Raw genomic sequence first — 19,454 nt, forward strand, 5'->3', positions numbered from 1 at the left:
CGTCTTTCACGATTTTCTTTAAAAAAAAAAGAAAAAAAAAAAAAAAAAAAAAAGAAAAGAAAAGAAAAGAGACATACCTCCATGTCCCCCCAAAGCCTTCCCAAAAGTATGCACCCGAACAAACATCCTCCCCTCTAGTCCCAACTCCTGCACCACCCCCACCCCCCGGGGTCCCACCACCCCCGTGGCATGCGCCTCATCCACGATCCAATACCCATTCCCCGCCGGCAACCACCGCTCCACGACCTCCACAAACGCCTGGAGGGGGGCGACATCCCCGTCCATACTATACACCGACTCGACCACCACAAACACATTCCGCTCCCCATTCCTCACCCGGGGGTCCAGCTCGACCTGGCGCCGCAGCACCGCCTCCAGCGCCGCGGGACAACTGTGGCGGAAGGCGAGGAGTCGGCTCGTGCGGGACCGGCGCATGCCCTCGTGGGCGCTGGCGTGGATGGCTTCATCGTAGAGGACCAGGTCGTCGGGTTGCGGGAGGGTGGAGAGGACGCCCCAGTTGGCGTCGAAGCCGCTGTTGAAGAGCAGCGCGGCCGGGCTGTGGTGGAAGGCGGCCAGGAAGTGCTCGAGTTGCTCCGTGTACTGCGAGTTGCCGTCCAGGAGGCGCGAGCCCCCGCTGGCGAGTGGGTGGGTGGCGGGGAGGGCTTGGAGATGGCGGAGGTAGCGGGCGCGGTAGAGCGGGTTGGTAGATAGGGATAGAAAATCGTTGGAGGAGAAGTCGATGCTGTTGGGGGTCGGGAGGGTGAGTGTGCGTAGGGTTTGGTTGCGCGCGCGCTGTTGGAGGGTTTGACGGAGGGTGAGGTGGAGGGGGGTGTGTTTGTTGCTGCTGGTGGTCATGGTGGATGTATTTGTATTTGTGTATATATATGGGTATATATATTTATGTATGTATGGGTATATATATGGGTGTTTATGTGTATATATGTGGGTATGGGCTATGGGGGTGACTAGTGCTATATGAATCCAGAGTCGTGGTATGCGGCTTCACCCAATTCCATGTGTAATTTGATTTCTCATCGGTGCTCCGTACCTTGCGATTAGGTCGAGGCTAAGCCCGGGGTTGGGGTTAGATTGAGCGGGATTCAGGGTGGGGTACAGGCACTCAATCTTCGAATCGGTGATTAATGAGTTCGTGATTGACAGAAGTAGGGTTAGCAACGGAGCATTCAATTAGTGACTACGGCGTAGTGAGACAAATGTCACGGGCAGTTGGCACTCAGGCGGCCAGCATAGGCTCTCCAGACTCACATCTTGCTGACCTCGAGGCCTGCTCACGGCGGCATATGCAAAACTGTTGACTGTTGAGGATCCACTCTACTTGATCCTCGGTTCGGAGCTGCTTCTTTTTCGTCATGGCGATTTTTATTGTTCCTGACGGTCTTTCATTCCCGCTTCCCCACTTTTGTTTCCTCACCGGCAACTCCTCCTCCAACACAACACAGTATAATTAAGTACACTGCAGTGCAATTGTGCAATCGAGTCAATCGAGTCAATCAAGTCAATTGTGTCAATCAGTAATGAGCGCTTCTGGTCATCCCTGTCATCCCAATTGACTCTGGTCGTCTACAACATGCCCCCCGCCGCCCTCTGGCGCACTCTGCGCGCTCACCAGGTCTACGGCGCCAACACCGACGTCGGCAAGACCATCGTCTCGACGCTGCTGTGCAAAGCCCTCCAACCCCAAGGGCCAGTCTCTTTCCTCAAGCCCGTCTCCACGGGGCCTCTGGACGAAGCAGACGACCGGTATGCATCCTCAATTGCCATCCGCTACACCATACACCCACCAATCTAACTCCCCCCCCTCCTCCTAGACACATCCAACGCTACGCCCCGCACACCCGCACCCAATGCCTCTACCAATTCGACGAGCCCGTCAGTCCGCACATCGCCGCCCACCAACCCAGCCAGCGCACCACCAGCGTCCCCAGCGTCCCCAGCGACCGCCAGCTCCTCGACGCCATCCACCAGACCCTCACCAGCTGGGCACACCCGCACCAGCCCGCGCATGCGCTCGTCGAGACCGCGGGCGGGGTGCACTCGCCGGGCCCCAACGGCACCTCGCAGGCCGACCTGTACCGCCCGCTGCGGCTGCCCATTATCCTGATCGCGGACGCCCGGCTGGGCGGCATCTCCGCCTCCATCGCCGCCTACGAGTCGTTGCAGCTGCGCGGCTACGACGTCCACTCCGTGCTGCTCTTCCGCGACGACTACTACCAGAACCACGGCTATTTGCACGCCTACTTCGCGAAGAAGGCCATCCCGCTGGTGGCGGTGCCGCCCCCGCCCCCGCGGCCCGACCCCACGGATCCCGATGCGGCGCGCAGGGATGTCGAGGCGATGCGGCGGTACTATGAGCACACGGTCCGGGAGGGCCGGCTGGGGTCTGTGGTGGAGGCGCTGGAGCGCAAGCATGTCGAGCGGTGGGAGCGGTTGGAGGCCATGGCGGAGAAGGCGCACGCGATGATCTGGTACCCCTTCACGCAGCATCGGGGGGTCGCGGCCCAGGACATCAACGTGATTGATTCGGCGTGTGGGGATTACTTTCAGAGCTATCAGAGGGACACCCTGGAGGTCAGAGAGGCCGCCAGTGCCAGTGCCAGTGCCAGTGCGCTACGGGCGACCTTTGACGGATCGGCCTCGTGGTGGACGCAGGGCTTGGGCCATGGGAACCCGGACCTGGCGCTCTCGGCGGCGTATGCGGCGGGACGGTACGGCCATGTCATGTTCCCGGGGAACATCCACGAGCCGGCGCTGGCGCTGGCGGAGACCCTCCTCCAAAGCCAGGGGAACCCGCGGCTCCAGCGGGTCTTCTACACGGATAATGGCAGCACGGGGATGGAGGTGGCGGTCAAGATGGGCCTGCGGGCGGCGTGCGCGCGCTACGGATGGGATGCGAGCACCGAGCCGATCCGCATTCTCGGGTTGAAGGGCAGCTACCATGGGGATACGATCGGCGTGATGGACTGCTCGGAGCCGTCGACGTACAACAAAAAGGTGGAGTGGTATCGCGGTCGCGGCCATTGGTTCGACTTCCCCCAGGTGAGTATGAAGGAGGGGAAGTGGACGATTAGCATGCCGGAGACGGCGCTGGGGGCGGAGCTGCAGTACGGATCCTTGTCGGAGGTGTTTGACCTGGAGGCGAGATTGCATTCGGAGGCAGGGCGACGATATCGGGCCTACATCCACCAGACCATCCAACGGCTGGTGCAGCAGGAAGGGGTCAAGTTTGGCGCGCTAATCATGGAACCAATCATTCTGGGTGCGGGAGGCATGCTATTCTGGTGCGTGATTTTTCTTCCCTGGTGTATCTGACCCCGTGTGGCTGACTGGTGTGTGCCCTGCAGCGACCCTCTATTCCAGCGCTGCTTGGCGGACGTGGTGCGTCAACACCCGGAGCTTTTTGGGGAGCAAATCGCTCCCCAGCCATCCTCTCCCACCGGAGAGACCGAGGGCAACCGTGACTGGTCGGGATTACCCATTATCTTTGACGAGGTCTTCACCGGGCTGTACCGATTAGGCCGGCGATCGGCCGCCTCGTTCCTGCAGGTACACCCCGACATCTCCGTCCATGCCAAGCTTCTGACCGGTGGACTGGTGCCCCTGTGCACCACGCTGGCCAGCGAGGAGATCTTCCGGGCTTTTTTGAGCGCAGAAAAAAGCGATGCGCTGCTGCATGGCCACAGTTACACGGCGCACGCGGTCGGCTGCCAGGTGGCGGTCGATTCGCTGCAGACGATGATGCGGATGGACCACGAGGGGTCATGGCAGGAGTACCAAAACGATTGGACAATTCCCACCCCCACCACAGAAACCTCAGTGTGGAGCGTCTGGTCCCACGGGCTGGTGCGGGACCTGTCGCATGCAGCCTCGGTTGAGGGGGTGTTTGCGCTGGGGACGGTGCTGAGCATCGCGCTCAAGGATCAGCAGGGCGGCGGCTATACGTCGACGGCGGCGCAGGGGCTGCAGCAGCGCTTAGCCGCGGGATCGGAGCAGTTCGCGGTGCATTCGCGGGTGCTCGGAAATGTCTTGTACTTAATGTCGAGTCTGACGTCCCAGCCGGGGTCGCTTCGGGGGATTGAGGAAGTATTGCGGGGGGAATTGTTATAACGAAGCTTCCAACTGGTAGGGAGAAATTCCGGGGGAGAATTCAGCCGATCCTGCGGAGTACCAGCTGCACAAGTTCGGTCCATACCAGCCATTGTCGACCTTATCTGAGTACTGGAAATTTCGATTGGGAGTTACTGTACTACATTAACTACATGACTTGTTCTACAATTTATTAGAATCACGAATTGCTCATTCAATTGGGACACCAAAATTACTCCAGTAGAGGCTCCCAGACGGTCAGAGTGCTGACTCAGCAGCTGAGTCATCCACTAATGTTGACCGGGAGGAGATCCGCTGATCCACCAATCAGAATGTGTGTAAATGCGGTGTTTGTTGACATCATTCACTGTTTTTCCCCATAGTTGGTGGGATTGTGGTTGGTCAGGCACCAAACCAGAGACTAAACAGAGACTAATCGAAATGACAATCGGGATGGTGGCAATCCGACCATCTCCTTTGGTCCGAGGGAGAAGATAGTGGGGCGCATGTTCGGAGGAATCTGGCCTGGTGAACTCACTGGTGGTCTCAATGGATCTGCAATGGCAGCCAGGTTGAACCCTCAGCGGTTGGGGTCAACGTACAGACAGTAAGTACAGGTAAGTCACCCCCCCTCTGTCCTCTGCCCCTCTGCCCCTCTGCCCCTCTCAAACCCGAGGCTGTGTGAAGCTTGGTTTATTATGAAAGTGGAATTGATCGGTCCGTGACCCCGTGTTGGCTTCTGAGTAACTTATGTACTCAGGTAGTTAGTTAGTTAGTACTCCAGTGGAAGGATAGTCCACTCACTACCAATTCCGACCCCGGTCTGTTGCAATCATCCCATCCCATCCCACCTTATTCCCCTCTTCTCCCTGCAACTACACCTTTCCTTTCTTCACGACATCGTTACGCTTTACACACATCCACACACACCCACCCACACACACACAACCCAAACATGCTGTCTCTACGAGTAGTCCTGCCCCGGACGGCCTTCCGCAGAGGCTATGGCACCGTGCAGTCGACCTCGCCCAATGCCGCCGCCATTGCCTATCGAGTACCCGTCGTGCTGCGGGAGGCGATTGATGCCACCACGCCTCGCACCAACTGGACCAAGGAGGAGATCCAGCAGATCTACGATACCCCATTGAACCAGTTGACATATGCTGCGGTAAGTTTTCTTTGGACTTATTCGCCCCCGTGCCACCACCGCCCCCCCACTAATTTTCGGCCACAGTCTCTGGTCCACCGCAAATTCCACGACCCCTCAGCCATCCAAATGTGCACCCTTATGAACATCAAAACGGGCGGGTGCAGTGAAGACTGCAGCTACTGCGCGCAATCCACCCGTCACAACACCGGGCTGAAAGCCACGAAGATGTCGCCCGTGGACGAGGTGCTGGCGGCGGCGCGTACGGCCAAGAACAACGGCAGCACGCGGTTCTGCATGGGGGCGGCGTGGCGCGACATGCGGGGCCGCAAGACCTCGCTCAAGAACATCAAGAGCATGGTGAGCGGGGTGCGCGCGATGGGGATGGAGGTGTGCGTGACGTTGGGGATGATCGACCAGGCCCAGGCCCAGGAGCTGAAGGAGGCCGGGCTGACGGCTTACAACCACAACCTCGACACCTCGCGCGAGTTCTACCCCAGCATCATCACGACGCGCTCGTACGATGAGCGGCTGCGCACCCTGGCTAATGTGCGTGACGCGGGGATTAATGTCTGCAGTGGGGGGATCTTGGGGTTGGGGGAGAAGGATGAGGATCGCGTGGGATTGATCTATACGGTGGCCAATCTGCCCAAGCATCCCGAGAGTTTCCCCGTCAATGCCCTCGTGCCCATTCCCGGCACCCCCCTGGGGGATCGCAAGATGATTCCCTTCGATCGTTTGTTGCGCACGGTGGCGACGGCCAGAGTCGTCCTGCCGGCGACCATTGTGCGGTTGGCCGCGGGGCGCATCTCGTTGTCGGAGGAGCAGCAGGTCGCGTGTTTCCAGGCGGGTGCCAATGCGGTGTTTACGGGGGAGAAGATGTTGACGACCGACTGCAATGGCTGGGATGAGGATCGCGAGATGATGGATCGCTGGGGTTATTATCCTATGAAGAGCTTCGAGCGGGAGGGGTTGGAGGAGGCTGTCGCCCCGGGGGAGAAGCCGGAGACTGCGCTCCCGGGGGAGAAGGCTTCAGAGACGTCGGCGCAGGTCGCGGCCCCTTTGTGAAGATGGTGATTGTGCGTGGTTCAGTTTAGAGATCAAAATGCAAGGGTTGTGATCAGGGTCCGGTCAAGGTTGAATGGTTGTTACTTGTAGTGTCCTGCTAGACCCATAGTGTCCACCACACCCAGCCTATCTTCTATGCCCTCACTCTCATCGGTCTATGCCTTCCATCAGGTAGAATCTGCTGTCAACGACTCCCTCTCTGTCGCAAAGTCCTTCTGCACCCGCGCCGCGAACTCCTCATCCACCAAGACCCGACACGCCACCACCGCCATCCCCGCCGCGCAGGCCATCCCCTGCTGGTACGCCTCGAGCGAGCCCGCGCCCTTGGTGAATCCCGGGGTATGATTGACCCCATCCGTGGGGATGGTGAAGATGCCATGGAATCCGGGGACCGCGTACGAGACATTCCCTAACCCATCAGCATGCAGTAACGACCAGACACCCAAACACACACTCACCCTGGTCCGTCGACGCCCCGGTGATCGAACCCTTCAGACCCGTATTATCAAACAGCGCCAGATGTCCCATCGCCCGCATGACCGCGACATAGCTCTCACAGATCGGGTTGTTAGTCTTGAGATCCGCATACGAAGGGCCCCTAACACCAATCACCAATCAGCCCTGCATCACCAAGAACTTCCAACCAAGTGTTTGAAGGGGGGGGAATACCACTCAAACTCCACCTCACACCCGGTTGCCACCGCCGCCGCCTCAAAACACCTCACCACGCGCTCCGACAGCCCCTTCAACGACTTCACCGTCGGCGAACGTATATAGTAATCCACCGAGGCGCTGCGCGGGATGACATTCGGCCGCTCGCCGCCGTGGACAATCACCCCATGCACCCGCTGCGTGGGCAGGATCTGCTGGCGCAGCAGCGAGACGTTCACGTAGGCCGCCACCACCGCGTCCAGCGCGTTCACCCCCTCCCACGGCGCCGCCGCCGCGTGAGCCGCCTTGCCCGTGAACCGCACCCGCAGCTTGTCGTTCGCCAGGTACCCACCCGGCAGCACGGTGGCGAGCGTGAGGAGCTCGGGCTTGCCGGGCGCCAGGGGCACCGGGTGCACCATGAGGCTGGCGTGGACGTTCTCGTACGCCCCGCGCGAGAGGAGCTGGATCTTCCCGCCCCCGGATTCTTCGGCGGGGGTGCCGAGCAGTTTGACGGTGAAGTTGGCGGTCGGTTCCCCGCCCCCGGCGGCGGCGGTGGCGCGCATCGCGTGGCAGGTGGCCAGGAAGGCGGCGATGGAGCTCGTCGCGATGAGGTTGTGGCCGCAGGCATGGCCAATGCCGGGGAGGGCATCGTATTCGGCGTTGAAGGCGACAGTACGGCCCTGCTGGGGGTCTCCGAGCGTGTAGAGGACTTCGAAGGCGGTGGGGAGGCCGTAGGCGGAGCGCTCGATGGTGAAGGTGAAGTCAGTGGTGGTGGAGAGGGTCTCGAAGAGGGTGCAGATGGCGTCGTGGGCGCGATGTTCTTCATACGCTAGCTCGGGGTGGGACCAGATCTGTCACGATGATTAGCTCGTGCACACGAATCTGTAGGAACGGGGGCCTACTTCGTGATTGATGGCTTGGAGCTGGGTGTCATAGTTGCGCAGGGCTGCTTGCACGCTTTCGATGAAGCGTTCTTGGGTGTTTTGGTCGGTCATTTTGGGGGAGTGTGTACCTCAGTGGTATGATCATGATCTTTGGCGGGAATTGAGACATGATGGCCATCATATTATATATATATTGTGTAGATATGTGCTGTATGTTCGGTACAACCTGGACAGTCATTGAAGGATGCCCAGATTATCAGGCATCAATCACTGCACATCGGCTGTATTGCCGAACGTAGCGAGAGTGGATCACATAATGTGTTTCGATTGGCTATACACACAGGCTGATCACCTGACTGCTGCCGACGGAGCCAATCGCATTGCCTGCCTCGGCACTTCTGCCGGCCCGGCAGTTCTTCCGCCTCGCCTCGCTTTTGTAGAGCATCGAGTAACGAGCCTGAGGTTATCGCCAGCCCCTCATCTTGCTGTCCGACTCCTCTTTCGTACGGGAGAGACATCGCTTACACCCTCTCTTAACACCTGACACAATATACATGACCTGACAGCCCCCCCCCACACAACTACTCCAGCGAGCAACCGACCAGGTGGAGCGCTGCCGAAGCCCAGCAGCACTAAGTATCGCGATGCACAAGCTCGGCAAGAAGACTCGCTCCAGGACCGGTAAGGACCCACTGGTTTGGACATGAACACAATCTACACCCCACGGCAACTAAATGCAACGCAGGCTGTCGCACGTGTCGCATCCGCAAGGTCAAGTGCGACGAGGAGAAATTGACCGTCCCCGGCCAGCCGGAACCGCAATGCAGGCGTTGCACCGCCGCCCGCATCGCGTGCGAGTGGACGGGCGCTCCCATTCCGCGGACCCCTGCGCGACGCAGTGCTGCCTCCGCAGCTGCGACCAAGGAAGCACAGACACCGGCGCACGCGGGTGAATCCGTCCATAGTACCACCATGACGGTCCCACGAAACAGCCCCCTGCGGACGTCGACGCCCGCTCGATCTCCAAGCCTCCGCACCTTGCATTCGCCCGGAGGCAAGAACCGGGCCGTCCAAGCGGCCAACTCGCTGGTGCTGACCGACTTCGACCGCGCGTGCATCGCCTACCTCCAAGACTCCGCGCTGGTCGTGCTGCTGGGCAAGCATTGGCCCTGGTCCGCCATGTCGTACGCCTACCACAAGATCGCCGTCAAGGAGCCCATGGTGATGAGTATGCTGCTGGCGAGCACGGCCAGCGAGATCCGTCGCTCGCAGTTTTATGATCATGACCACCACCAGCCGGGCGCGGTCGAGGCGCTGGCGGATCTCGGGGGTCGCATGCATTACGGACGGGCGCTGGCCGGGCTGCGCGAGGCGTTGCGGCCGGAGGGCGCCACCTCGGCCGAGCAGCTGGAGGCCATTTTCATCACCTTGTGGCTGATGATCGACTATGAGAATCGGTTCGGGAGCGGCACGGCCGCCATCAACGTGCACATCCGGGGCATCGAGAGCTTGCTCTTCAACCATGTCGTGCCGCTGTTGAAGCCGGGTTCGGAGGCGGCCGCGGCGATCGCGGATCGCAGTGGGGGTCGGACCTCATGGAGGGAGGCGATGGTTGCCTCTGCGGGCAGCAGCCCACCGCGCCCGACGCCGGCCCCGACTCCTCCCCCCCGGGAGCTCACCAGGGCGACCAGCCAACTCCGACACACCGCAGTGCCACTCTTCCTGCTGTGGACGCTGTACTTCTTCACGCCCGGGGCGCTCTTCTGCGGACCGGGGGCCGCCCGGCTGGACGCCGATCTGTTTCGCTTCTTCATCCAGGACGAGGCCGAGCACGCCGGGCTGAGCCTGGCGGAGCTGTACCGCATTGGCCGGCAGTCGCCGCGTCGCTTCTGGGGGGAGGCGTACCCGACCGCGGCGCAGCTGGACGATATCGAGAATCTGCCCGCCTTGACCCTCTACCACCGCAGCCATGTGATGCAGTTCAAGATCACCGAACTGTGGCGCCAGGGACAGCGGACCTCTGAGCCCTCGTATCGTCGTCTCGTCGACGAGCTCACCACGATCCTCGACGTCAGTCATCCTAAATTACCTAAATCCCCCTCCCAATCCCCCTTCCCTCATCATACTAAAACCCACCCAGGAAAACAACACCCTCCTAACCACCGCCCAAACCGCCCCGACCGGCGACCGCAGCAACACCAACACCCACCTCCCACACCGCCGGATCCTCGAAACCATCTTCTGGGCCACCATCACCTTCTACGGCACAATCGTCTACTTCCATCTGTGTTTCAAAGACACCATCCCCCAATCCCAATTCCCCTACCACCACCAGCCATCCGATCTCCCCTCCCTCACGGACGCCGTCGATCAGGTCCTCGCCCTCAGCCTGAACCTCCACCGCAGCCGCCCGCACTTGATGGTCCGGATCGTCTGGCCGTTGTTTATCGCGGGCATCGCCACCCCCGATCGCATCTACCAGGATTGGGTCTCGATGCGGCTGCAGGAGCTGGGCCGGTATGGGTTGAATTATCGTCGCGTGAGTCAAAGGTTTGATGAAATTGTGATTCAGGGGTGTGATCCTTTCGGGTTGGGGTTGGGGCTGGGGATGGGGATGGGGAATGTTGCGGCGGTGGAGGGGGAGGAGGGGGAGGATGGTGGGTGGGAGGGGGCAGGAATGGAGATGGAGGTGCAGATTGGTTGATGGATAGTGGTATGTGTTGGTTCGTTGTAGCCACTCTAGCTGGTCATGATGCATCCTATTCTTGGTATTGAGCTGGACGCTGGGCGTGCCAAGGAGGATGCATAACAAGCTCGACGCAGAGCTAAAGTCATTGGAGAGGCGCAACCAGCGCGGCGAGAAGTTAACATTACACAGAGGGGGGTGAGTCACGCCATCACCAACGTCCAACACAGACACCAAACTAGAAGAAGAGCAAGAAAAGCGGCAGCAAACCCCAAGACGCCGATCATCTTATCGTTACATACCCAGACACCTCACCACACAGAAAACCAGGTGACGCTGCTCTCGCTCTTGGCGAATATATCTCGGCAACCAGGAACGGAAAAACCGGCACAGACATCATCACTACTCGTACTACAGAGAGCCGGGGCCCGTCACGAACGGAAACCAGCAGACATCACCAAGTCACTGCAGAGCACCCGGGACCATCAAGAACAAGAACTATGCTTCAACGAAGCCTGACAGACCGGACACCTATACCGATGCTGCTCGACCCACAGGACCAGACACGCCGCATGGAAGACATGGTTACATCTCTTGAGCACCAAGACATCATTTGCCTGGCCTGGCGCAGGAGCGGTGTCGAGGTCTGAGGAAGCAGAGGATAGCGAACCGCGGCGCCAATCGCTCAACCCTGTTTCTAGGTCCGGGTGACTGCCGTGACCACCAGAACGGGGGGGGATCCAAGCGGGTTGGGGGGCTGTGGGCGGATGATTCATGTCATCGTTGGGAGCGGTTGCCGTTGCGGTGGTGGACGTAGTCGGCATCTTCTCATCCTCCACCTTGAGACGTTCGAGACAGATGGCACTAAATCAGACATAAATTAGCATACTCACTCCGGGGGAAAGTGGCGAATCCCAAACACCCCCCGCCCCTCGGATATGCATACGAGTCCCACTCCCTAGTCAAAGACAACCCGGAGGAATGGAAGATGCCAAGGAATCCCGCCAAGCGACCCTCCCCGCCAAGACCAGGGCCCTCTTGGCCAACCAGAAACCCTCCGAGCTACGCGGGTTTTCAGGGAGGGGGAGATGACATCACCAGAACCCAAACACCCCCCCTTCCCAAGAAAAGCCAAGAGCCAAGACCCCAGGAAAGTTCAAACAACCCTCCGAGAACACACGGACAAGAAAAACGTACCAGGATTCCTGGGCGAAATGCCAGGGCTCGTTGGTGCCCGAACGGGTTTGTTCTTCCAGCCAGCGCTCCACGTTGACCTTGGGCACGGGTAGTCGGACGGTCGAGGTGGTGGACCTGGGGATCTGTTGCATCGAGGGTCTGCCGGTTAGGGGATCGAGGGCGCTGTCCCGCCGATGGTGGGGGGTGGTGCCGTCTGCGGCTGCGGCGGCGACGCGGCGGGCGCGACGACGACGGCGGTGCCATGTGATTACACTTTCGTTCCATATTAGCATTGAGGGGTTGACCGTAGGGAGGTGACCAGGAAAGAAAGAGGAGAGGGGGAAAGACAAGACAAGACAAGACCCAAGCTCTTGGCGCCAGGAGATGCTCGCCCGGAAAACGAGATAACGGTCTTGGCAGTGCCATCCTTCGGGGTCGGGCAGCTGGAGAAGATGATACGTGGTTCCGCGGAGAAAACACCAGCAGAACGTACATTGGCAGAAAACTAATGGCGATGAACAAAGCCACGGCTCCGACGATCACGCCGACGATTTCGCCACTCGGGGGTGGGTTATTGTCCGTCATCGGCGACTGCAGGATGGATGGAAATGTAAAGGAGACTTCAAGTCACGGAGAGGAGAAAACAGGACCGAAAGGAGTATGCAACTGCGTGAGAGGTAGACTGGTCCTGCGTAGACTGATTCCTGTGTGAACCGACACGCAGTACCGCATCAAGCACAAGCACGAGCACCAGCACAAGCAGCAGTAGGAGCAAGCATAAGATCAGATCCGTCGCAACAGACTTCTGCAGCGAGAGAAAAGCAGAGTCAAAAGAAGAGGTAAAAACCGGGCTAGCCGACCGGGGGTGGGACACTGAGCTTTAAAGTCCACCCCTCCCCTATTTTCATTTGCGGGAATACGATTCGGCGGTATGGGGCTGTACGGCTTTGTGCTTTCAGTTCTCGGCCGTCACGGCATGCAACAACCATCCGTAAAAAAGGACGGAACAAACACGAGGCGAGGGATTGATGCATCTTCCCGCCCAGCTGGGGCCCGGGGGCTGCCGTTTTCTTCTCCGCGTCCTTGCGGAACCGGACTTGGCAGAGCGTACCAGCGGGAGACTTTCTAGGGCTAAACGTATCATTCGCCCCCCCATTCCTTTTGTACCCATGGATAGCCCATTCCTGGTCTGCGTCATGGCGTTGGCGGGCGGCAAATCGTCTGACTGGAGCTGTGCTTCGCTTGGCACGGTCTGGGCACGACATTTACCCCAATTCAACGATTCACTGTCGGCCATCCATGCGACTTATGCCGAGAAAGCAGGACGGGAGGGGTTCGGAGATAGAGAGATATAAGGCACAGCCATGACCCTGCCTCTTTTGGGTTGTTGGTTCAGCCGAGATTCACAAGTGATCAGATCTAGGACTCCAGATCTTTGGAACAAAGCGCCGGAATCTAGACTTTTGGATTTGGAATCCGCTGTTGTACAGATTAGAGCAGCAGCAGCAGCAGCATCTATGACAACACCCTTCACATAGATCAATTCGCCCTTTCTTTACTTTCCGGAAATAGACACATGACCTCTACCTGACGATGAAATCGAGATCCAACGACAACCACGCCCCGCACCCGCGTCTCTCCCAACCCGCGCACGCATTATCCTGGGAGACGATCCTGCACGAGCTCGCCGTCAACCCAGACCACGGGCTCTCCAGCGTCGAAGCGGCCAAACGGTTGCAGCAGGATGGACCCAATGAGCTGGAGGATGAGGAGGGGGTTTCCTTAGTGGGGATTGTCATCCGGCAGGTGGCCAATGCGATGATGCTGGTGGGTATCACCCTTCTTCTCCTTCTTCTTTCGCTTCGAGGGTTTGACCCTTATGACAAACATGACTCACAATTTCCCCCCAGGTGCTCATCATCGCCATGGCCGTCAGCTTCGGCATCCAGTCCTGGATCGAGGGCGGCGTGATTGGTGCGGTGATCGGGCTGAACATCGTCGTGGGCGTGTATCAGGACTTCGCCGCCGAGAAGACGATGGGCTCGTTGCGCTCGCTGAGCTCCCCCACGGGCACCGTCACCCGCGACGGGAAGACCCAGACGGTGCCGGCCAAGGAGTTGGTGGTGGGCGATGTGGTGGAGTTGAAGGTGGGGGATACCGTGCCGGCGGATGTTCGGTGAGTGCAGTGATTTTGATTTCATTATTTTTGTCTGTGAGGTTGTCCCCAGCGGTGCAAGTACCGTACCGTACCTCGGATCAGGAGTATTGATTGCCCTTGATATCCTTGAGTATCCTTGAGGTGAAGCAGTACACTCATCACTGACAGCAATCTAGACTCATCGAAACCATGAACCTCGAAACCGACGAAGCTTTACTGACTGGCGAATCCCTCCCCATCCCCAAAACCCCCCACCAGACCTACGAGCCCGAAACCGGACCGGGGGACCGCCTCAACATCGCCTACAGCTCGACGACCATCACGCGGGGCCGCGGCCGCGGCATCATCACCAGCACCGGGATGGCCACCGAGATCGGCCTCATCGCGGCAGCGCTCCACGCCTCCAACCAGTCCGCCGCCCGCTACACGCGCCGCCGGCCGCGCACCGACCCAGACGACCCTCCGAAAAAGCGCGAGAAGGTGCTGACCCCGCTCGCCAATTGGGGCGGATCAACCACCGCCTACATCCTCACCTTCCTGGGGCTGAACACAGGGACCCCCCTGCAGCGAAAGCTGTCGGCGCTGGCGCTGGTGCTGTTCGACATCGCCGTGGTGTTTGCGCTGGTGGTGATGGGGGCGAACGGGATGCGCAATGACCGCGAGGTGATCATCTATGCGGTGGCGACGGGGCTGGCGATGATCCCGGCGTGCTTGGTGGTGGTGTTGACAATCACCATGGCGGCGGGGACGCGGTCGATGGTCCGTCGGAATGTGGTGGTGCGACGCTTGGAGAGTCTGGAGATGCTGGGGGCGGTGCAGGACGTGTGCTCGGACAAGACGGGGACGTTGACGCAGGGCAAGATGGTGGTGAAGCGCGCGTGGGTGGCGGGACTGGGGCAGTTGGCGGTGTTGGGCGAAGGGGGCGATGTCCTGAACCCGGAGGGTGGGGAGGGGGTCAATCTGGCCACCGCCGATACAGACCGCACTCAGCCATGGGAGTCCCGCAGGGAGGCCCTGCTCCAGGCGGACCACTCCGGGCCCCTCCTGCAACAATATCTCAATGTCGCCGCCATGGCCAATCTGGCCCATGTGCATTACTCGGACGAATCCCACGAGTGGCAGGCGCGCGGCGAGCCCACCGATATCGCCATCCAGGTCTTCGCCATGCGCTTCCACTGGGGACGAGAGCGATGGACGGCTGGTCGCAACCCGGTGTGGACGCAGAAGGCCGAGTATCCCTTCGACTCGACGGTCAAGAAGATGTCGGTCATCTTTGAGAACAGCGAGACCGCGGCCGCCATGGTCTTCACCAAGGGGGCGGTGGAGCGGGTGCTGGACTCGTGCACGCAGGCTGTCTGGACAGCCGGTCAGGAGGCTATTCCTTTAGATGAGGAGAAGAAGCAGAAGATCCTCCACAAGATGGAAGAGTTGGCCCAGGAAGGTCTGCGCGTGCTAGCGCTGGCATGGAAGCCGATCCTCGCCCCAAGCGAGGCGGTGCCTGCGCGCGACGAGGTTGAGAAGGAGCTCACCTTCGCCGGATTGATCGGGCTGTATGACCCTCCTCGCCCCGAAACCGCTGGCGCCATCGAAGAGTGTCGTCGGGCGGGCATCACCGTCCACATGGTCACAGGCGACCACCCCGGCACTGCGCGCGCCATCGCCGCCCAAGTGGGCATCATCCCCCGCGACATGGCCGGGGTCGCGCAGGACGTGGCCGAGGCGATGGTCATGACGGCCAGTCAGTTCGATCGACTCAGCGAGGAGCAGATCGACGCGCTGCCCACCCTCCCGCTGGTGATCGCCCGCTGCGCGCCGACCACCAAGGTGCGCATGATCGAGGCCCTGCACCGGCGGGGCCGCTACGCCGCCATGACCGGCGACGGGGTCAACGACTCGCCCTCCCTCAAACGAGCGGACGTGGGCATCGCCATGGGCCAGTCGGGCTCCGACGTGGCCAAGGAGGCCTCGGAGCTGGTGCTGACCGACGACAACTTCGCCTCCATCATCCACGGCATCGAAGAAGGCCGGCGCATCTTCGACAACATCCAGAAGTTCGTCCTGCATCTCCTGGCCGAGAACGTCGGTCTCGCCCTGACACTCCTGCTCGGGCTGGCCTTCAAGGACGAGAACGGGCAGTCGGTCTTCCCCATTGCCCCGGTGGAGATCCTGTGGATCATCATGGTCACCTCGGGGCTCCCAGACATGGGACTGGGGATGGAAGTGGCTGCGCCTGATATCATGGACCGACCGCCTCAAAGTGTAAGTGAGCCCTCAAGCCGTTAAGCCCCTTAACCTCCTTCCTCCTCTTCTTGCTTCCAGCACATTCAAACTAACGACCCCGGAACAGAAACAAGGCATCTTCGCCTGGGAAGTCATCCTCGACACCCTCGTCTACGGCCTCTGGATGGCCGCCCTCTCGCTCGCCGCCTTCTCCCTCGTCCTCTTCGCCTGGGGGGACGGCAATCTGGCTACGGGCTGCAACAGCGACTACACCGCCGCCTGCGACACGGTCTACCGCGCGCGCGCCACCACCTTTGTGTGTATGACCTGGTTCGCCCTCTTCCTGGCGTGGGAATTGGTCGATCTGCGTCGGAGCTTCTTCCGTCTCCCTGCCGCCAGCCCCGACAATCACGCCGCTCCAGAACCAGCATCCAGCACAACCACACCCCGCCCCCTCCTCCAGCGACTCCGCAGCTGGCTCGCCTCCCTCCGCCGCAACCGCTTCCTCTTCGCGGGCATCATGGTCGGGTTCGTGACGACCTTCCCGATCCTGTATATTCCGGTGATCAATGACGTGGTGTTCAAGCATAGCGGGATCTCGTGGGAGTGGGGGGTGGTGTTTGTGGAGGCGGGGTTGTTCTTTGTCGGGGTGGAGGCGTGGAAGTGGGGCAAGAGGGTGTATTTCCGGCATCGAACCCCCGGACGGGCGGGGGGGAGGGAGAAGGAGGAGAAGAGGGATTTTAGTCGGTATACGACGATGAGTCGGGAGGAGGGGGGAATGGTGGTGCAGAAGGAGGTTTCAATGGTTTAGATTTTTGGGATGGGGAGGGTTAGGGGAGTTAGGGCTGGAGATAGAATTATATAGATTTGTGCATGGTTGAGTTCACCACTCTGTGACTTTACTCAGGAATACAGTATTCTAGAGATCATCCATCATTGTTGCTCATTGTTGCAACGGGATCATAAGCTCAACCTCCAACTCGTACCCATCCAAGCAGTAATCAACCTCCCGTCAGGCAGGGTTTTAATAAACATACCTGAACCGCTCATTCCTCCGATCCGTCACATCTACCAACTCAGAGTCATGCGCTTGCTCTCGATCATCAACACCGCCCCCCTCCGCCTCAGCCCTCGCCTCAGCCCTCGCATCTCGTTTGCGATTCTCCCGCCGCAGATACACCACCAACCCCGCCAGCACACCCACCACAACAGCCAAACACACGAAAACCGCCACAAACCCGCTCTGGCAAACAATCACCGATTAGCTTGTCCCCATTCAGCCCAGTCAGAAAACAAGAAACCTACCGGATACCGCGGCGCCTCATCCGCAAAGAATAGTTGCGGTCCGACGATATTCCCCACACAATACAGGATAAAATAGATGGCGCTGACGGTGCTGCGCTTGGTGACGCCGCCGACATTGGCGCTGATCAGCGCCATGGAGAGCGGCATGGTGACCGCGTAGAAGCTCATGAGGATGAGGCCGATGTAGCGGGAGGCGTTGTGGTGGGTGGCGGAGACGAGGGCTGTGCCTAGGATGCTTTGATTGTGTGAGTGAGTAGGAGTATGGGAGAGATGTAGGTATAGGTATCTGGACCAACCTGAGGCAAGTCAGAATGATGGAGATGGTGCAGCGGCTGTTGGGGATTCGGGAAGAGGTGTAGCATCTGTGCAGTGGTTGGTTAGTTCGGGGTCCCACTGGGTGTGGAGGGTGGTGGTGTTTTGTTTTTAAGCAGCATAAACAGAAACAGAAACAGAAACAGAAACAGTGGTAGGCAGAACTTACGAGACCAAGACCACCAGAAATGAGATAAACCCCCCCGGTATACCGAGGAGGAGGGTGTAGAGAGTGTTATACCCGAATCCCTGGAGGATCAGTCCCGAAAACTACCCACCGTGTCATCGTCAGCGGTGGATGCAGCAGAGTACTGTATCAAGCGTCGGGAGTCTACCGTAGTGTACCCTCCATTCGGAATATTGCAGCCCAAAATCAACACCCCCAAGAACCACGTCTTGGGATCCCGCAACGCCTCCCCCATCTGGCCCCGGTCGATCCGGTTGGTCTTGTACCCGGCCCGGTTCGCCTTCAGTCGCGCAATCGCGATGGCCTTTTCCTCCGGGGTGAGGAAGGTCGCGTTGGTGGGCGAGTCGGGCAGGCGGAACAGCATCACCACCCCCCAGGTCAAGGTGACGAGGCCGAAGATGATGTATAGCCACTGGTTATGACCCCGTCAATGGATTGAATTCAAGGGAGCGGGAAGCGACATGCTCACCTTCCAGGCTGGCAAGCTCGTCTCGATCTGCCAAATCCCCACAGCAATCGCGCCCCCGATAATCAACGACAGCGAGTTGCCACAGAACCAAATCCCATGGCGCAGGGGCTGCTCGGAGGTGCGGTACCACAGCGAGGTCAGGAGACTGAACCCCGGGGAGACGCTGGCTTCGGTACAGCCCAGGACGAAGCGAGCGATCATCAACCCGGTGAAGGTGGTTGTTGCGGCGTGGCAGGCGAGGACAATCGCCCAGATGATGCTGGCGGTGTCAGCGATCCCATTTCCCAGGACATGCATGCATGGGGTGTTGTCTTCACATACTAAGTACACGCCAGATACTTCCCCAAGGGAAACCGAACCATCAGCAACGAGGCGGGATAGCTAGACAAATGCACATCAGCCACCATCCTCGACAGCCCAAACCCAAGCAACCAACAAACCAACCTGAAAGCCAGATAACCAAAGTAGAAAATCGCCGAGCTCCAACTATACTCTGACCCCGTCAGACCCAGATCCTGCATGATCCCCATGATGGCCGCATAGCTCAGCATCTGCTTGTCCATGAAGGACATCATATATGCCACGAGCATGATGGGGAGGATCCTGTTGTGCGCATCGTCGTCAGCAGCATACACCCCACCCCACCCCATCTCTCCATGATCACAAAAAACGTAAAACGTGGAGGAGATACACACACATCAGATCAATCTTCCGCACCAGCTTCCTCTCCGTCTCAGCTGAGAACTCTGTCGACGAGCCATTCGCCACGCTCTCGCGGTCCTCGACCTCCCTGCCGGCCTCATACTGGGTTTTCTTCTCGTCGGCGGGAGTATGCATGCTTTACACGATCCAATCCGGTCAATCAAGAACTGTGGTACCTTTGCAAGAAGCAGAATGGAAGGCAGCTGTCGAGCATAGAAGTAAAACCTCCGACCCCTAATGCGAACACAACATGTGGACTAATTATACTCCCAGACCTCCCCCCCCTCTCCAAACATGAGAACCCGAACACTACTCACGTCTGCGTATCCTAGTATCAACCGCCCAGATAGACCCCGTGATAATCACTGCCAAATCCAAGAAACCA

General features: G+C 59.4%; 8 protein-coding genes across 8 annotated transcripts in view; 4 read left to right on the forward strand and 4 right to left on the reverse strand.

Moving 5' to 3' along the window:
- The window catches only part of BP01DRAFT_407656 (aminotransferase class I/II-fold pyridoxal phosphate-dependent enzyme), a 1,725-nt gene extending 803 nt beyond the window's left edge, over window positions 1–922 (reverse strand). The window contains exon 1 of the mRNA XM_025578802.1: window positions 78–922. Within this exon, the coding sequence (XP_025434112.1) occupies window positions 78–855 (778 nt within the window). The 5' untranslated portion in view covers window positions 856–922. The remainder of the gene's footprint in view (window positions 1–77) is intronic.
- Window positions 923–1,439: 517 nt separating this feature from the next.
- On the forward strand, window positions 1,440–4,327 carry bioDA (adenosylmethionine-8-amino-7-oxononanoate aminotransferase). Its single transcript, XM_025573172.1, has 3 exons — window positions 1,440–1,761; window positions 1,830–3,299; window positions 3,363–4,327. Exons 1-3 carry the CDS (start codon window positions 1,589–1,591, stop codon window positions 4,123–4,125), a joined length of 2,406 nt encoding a protein of 801 aa, XP_025434113.1. The 5' UTR covers window positions 1,440–1,588; the 3' UTR covers window positions 4,126–4,327.
- A 348-nt stretch (window positions 4,328–4,675) lies between these two features.
- Window positions 4,676–6,519, forward strand: BP01DRAFT_313213 (biotin synthase). The gene is made up of 2 exons (XM_025572500.1): window positions 4,676–5,272; window positions 5,339–6,519. The coding sequence occupies exons 1-2, from the start codon at window positions 5,060–5,062 to the stop codon at window positions 6,317–6,319; spliced, it is 1,194 nt and encodes a 397-aa protein (XP_025434114.1). The 5' UTR covers window positions 4,676–5,059; the 3' UTR covers window positions 6,320–6,519.
- On the reverse strand, window positions 6,487–8,030 carry BP01DRAFT_334643 (M20 family metallopeptidase; the record flags this gene model as incomplete). The annotated part of the gene is made up of 4 exons (XM_025573173.1): window positions 7,873–8,030; window positions 6,989–7,821; window positions 6,778–6,917; window positions 6,487–6,728 (listed from the first exon to the last, which is right to left on the reverse strand). Exons 1-4 carry the CDS (start codon window positions 7,963–7,965, stop codon window positions 6,487–6,489), a joined length of 1,308 nt encoding a protein of 435 aa, XP_025434115.1. The 5' UTR covers window positions 7,966–8,030.
- Window positions 8,031–8,826: 796 nt separating this feature from the next.
- BP01DRAFT_290159 (uncharacterized protein) lies at window positions 8,827–10,558 on the forward strand (the record flags this gene model as incomplete). The annotated part of the gene is made up of 2 exons (XM_025571603.1): window positions 8,827–9,924; window positions 9,995–10,558. 2 exons carry the CDS (start codon window positions 8,827–8,829, stop codon window positions 10,556–10,558), a joined length of 1,662 nt encoding a protein of 553 aa, XP_025434116.1.
- A 52-nt stretch (window positions 10,559–10,610) lies between these two features.
- BP01DRAFT_353981 (uncharacterized protein) lies at window positions 10,611–12,013 on the reverse strand. The gene is made up of 2 exons (XM_025574318.1): window positions 11,738–12,013; window positions 10,611–11,404 (listed from the first exon to the last, which is right to left on the reverse strand). Exons 1-2 carry the CDS (start codon window positions 12,007–12,009, stop codon window positions 11,026–11,028), a joined length of 651 nt encoding a protein of 216 aa, XP_025434117.1. The 5' UTR covers window positions 12,010–12,013; the 3' UTR covers window positions 10,611–11,025.
- Window positions 12,014–13,309: 1,296 nt separating this feature from the next.
- On the forward strand, window positions 13,310–16,928 carry BP01DRAFT_380051 (sodium P-type ATPase; the record flags this gene model as incomplete). The annotated part of the gene is made up of 5 exons (XM_025577200.1): window positions 13,310–13,543; window positions 13,627–13,892; window positions 14,051–16,133; window positions 16,222–16,837; window positions 16,906–16,928. 5 exons carry the CDS (start codon window positions 13,310–13,312, stop codon window positions 16,926–16,928), a joined length of 3,222 nt encoding a protein of 1,073 aa, XP_025434118.1.
- Window positions 16,929–17,348: 420 nt separating this feature from the next.
- Window positions 17,349–19,204, reverse strand: BP01DRAFT_421241 (putative MFS allantoate transporter; the record flags this gene model as incomplete). Its single annotated transcript, XM_025579501.1, has 8 exons — window positions 17,349–17,634; window positions 17,696–17,761; window positions 17,881–17,981; window positions 18,047–18,310; window positions 18,368–18,626; window positions 18,689–18,748; window positions 18,812–18,970; window positions 19,065–19,204. The coding sequence occupies 8 exons, from the start codon at window positions 19,202–19,204 to the stop codon at window positions 17,349–17,351; spliced, it is 1,335 nt and encodes a 444-aa protein (XP_025434119.1).
- Between the last annotated feature and the right edge of the window lie 250 nt (window positions 19,205–19,454).

Source organism: Aspergillus saccharolyticus, assembly GCF_003184585.1.
Source record: "Aspergillus saccharolyticus JOP 1030-1 unplaced genomic scaffold BP01scaffold_5, whole genome shotgun sequence".
Lineage (NCBI taxonomy): Eukaryota > Fungi > Ascomycota > Eurotiomycetes > Eurotiales > Aspergillaceae > Aspergillus > Aspergillus saccharolyticus.

Excerpts from the sequence above, each read along its gene's own strand:
- bioDA (XM_025573172.1), top strand. The coding sequence starts at position 1,589 with ATGCCCCCCGCCGCCCTCTGGCGCACTCTGCGCGCTCACCAGGTCTAC. Across the intron at positions 1,762-1,829 it reads CTGGACGAAGCAGACGACCG|ACACATCCAACGCTACGCCC; the intron begins GTATGCATCCTC and ends CCCTCCTCCTAG. Across the intron at positions 3,300-3,362 it reads GCGGGAGGCATGCTATTCTG|CGACCCTCTATTCCAGCGCT; the intron begins GTGCGTGATTTT and ends TGTGCCCTGCAG.
- BP01DRAFT_313213 (XM_025572500.1), top strand. The coding sequence starts at position 5,060 with ATGCTGTCTCTACGAGTAGTCCTGCCCCGGACGGCCTTCCGCAGAGGC. Across the intron at positions 5,273-5,338 it reads ACCAGTTGACATATGCTGCG|TCTCTGGTCCACCGCAAATT; the intron begins GTAAGTTTTCTT and ends TTTCGGCCACAG.
- BP01DRAFT_353981 (XM_025574318.1), bottom strand. The coding sequence starts at position 12,009 with ATGCTAATATGGAACGAAAGTGTAATCACATGGCACCGCCGTCGTCGT. Across the intron at positions 11,405-11,737 it reads CATTTCGCCCAGGAATCCTG|TGCCATCTGTCTCGAACGTC; the intron begins GTACGTTTTTCT and ends TGTCTGATTTAG.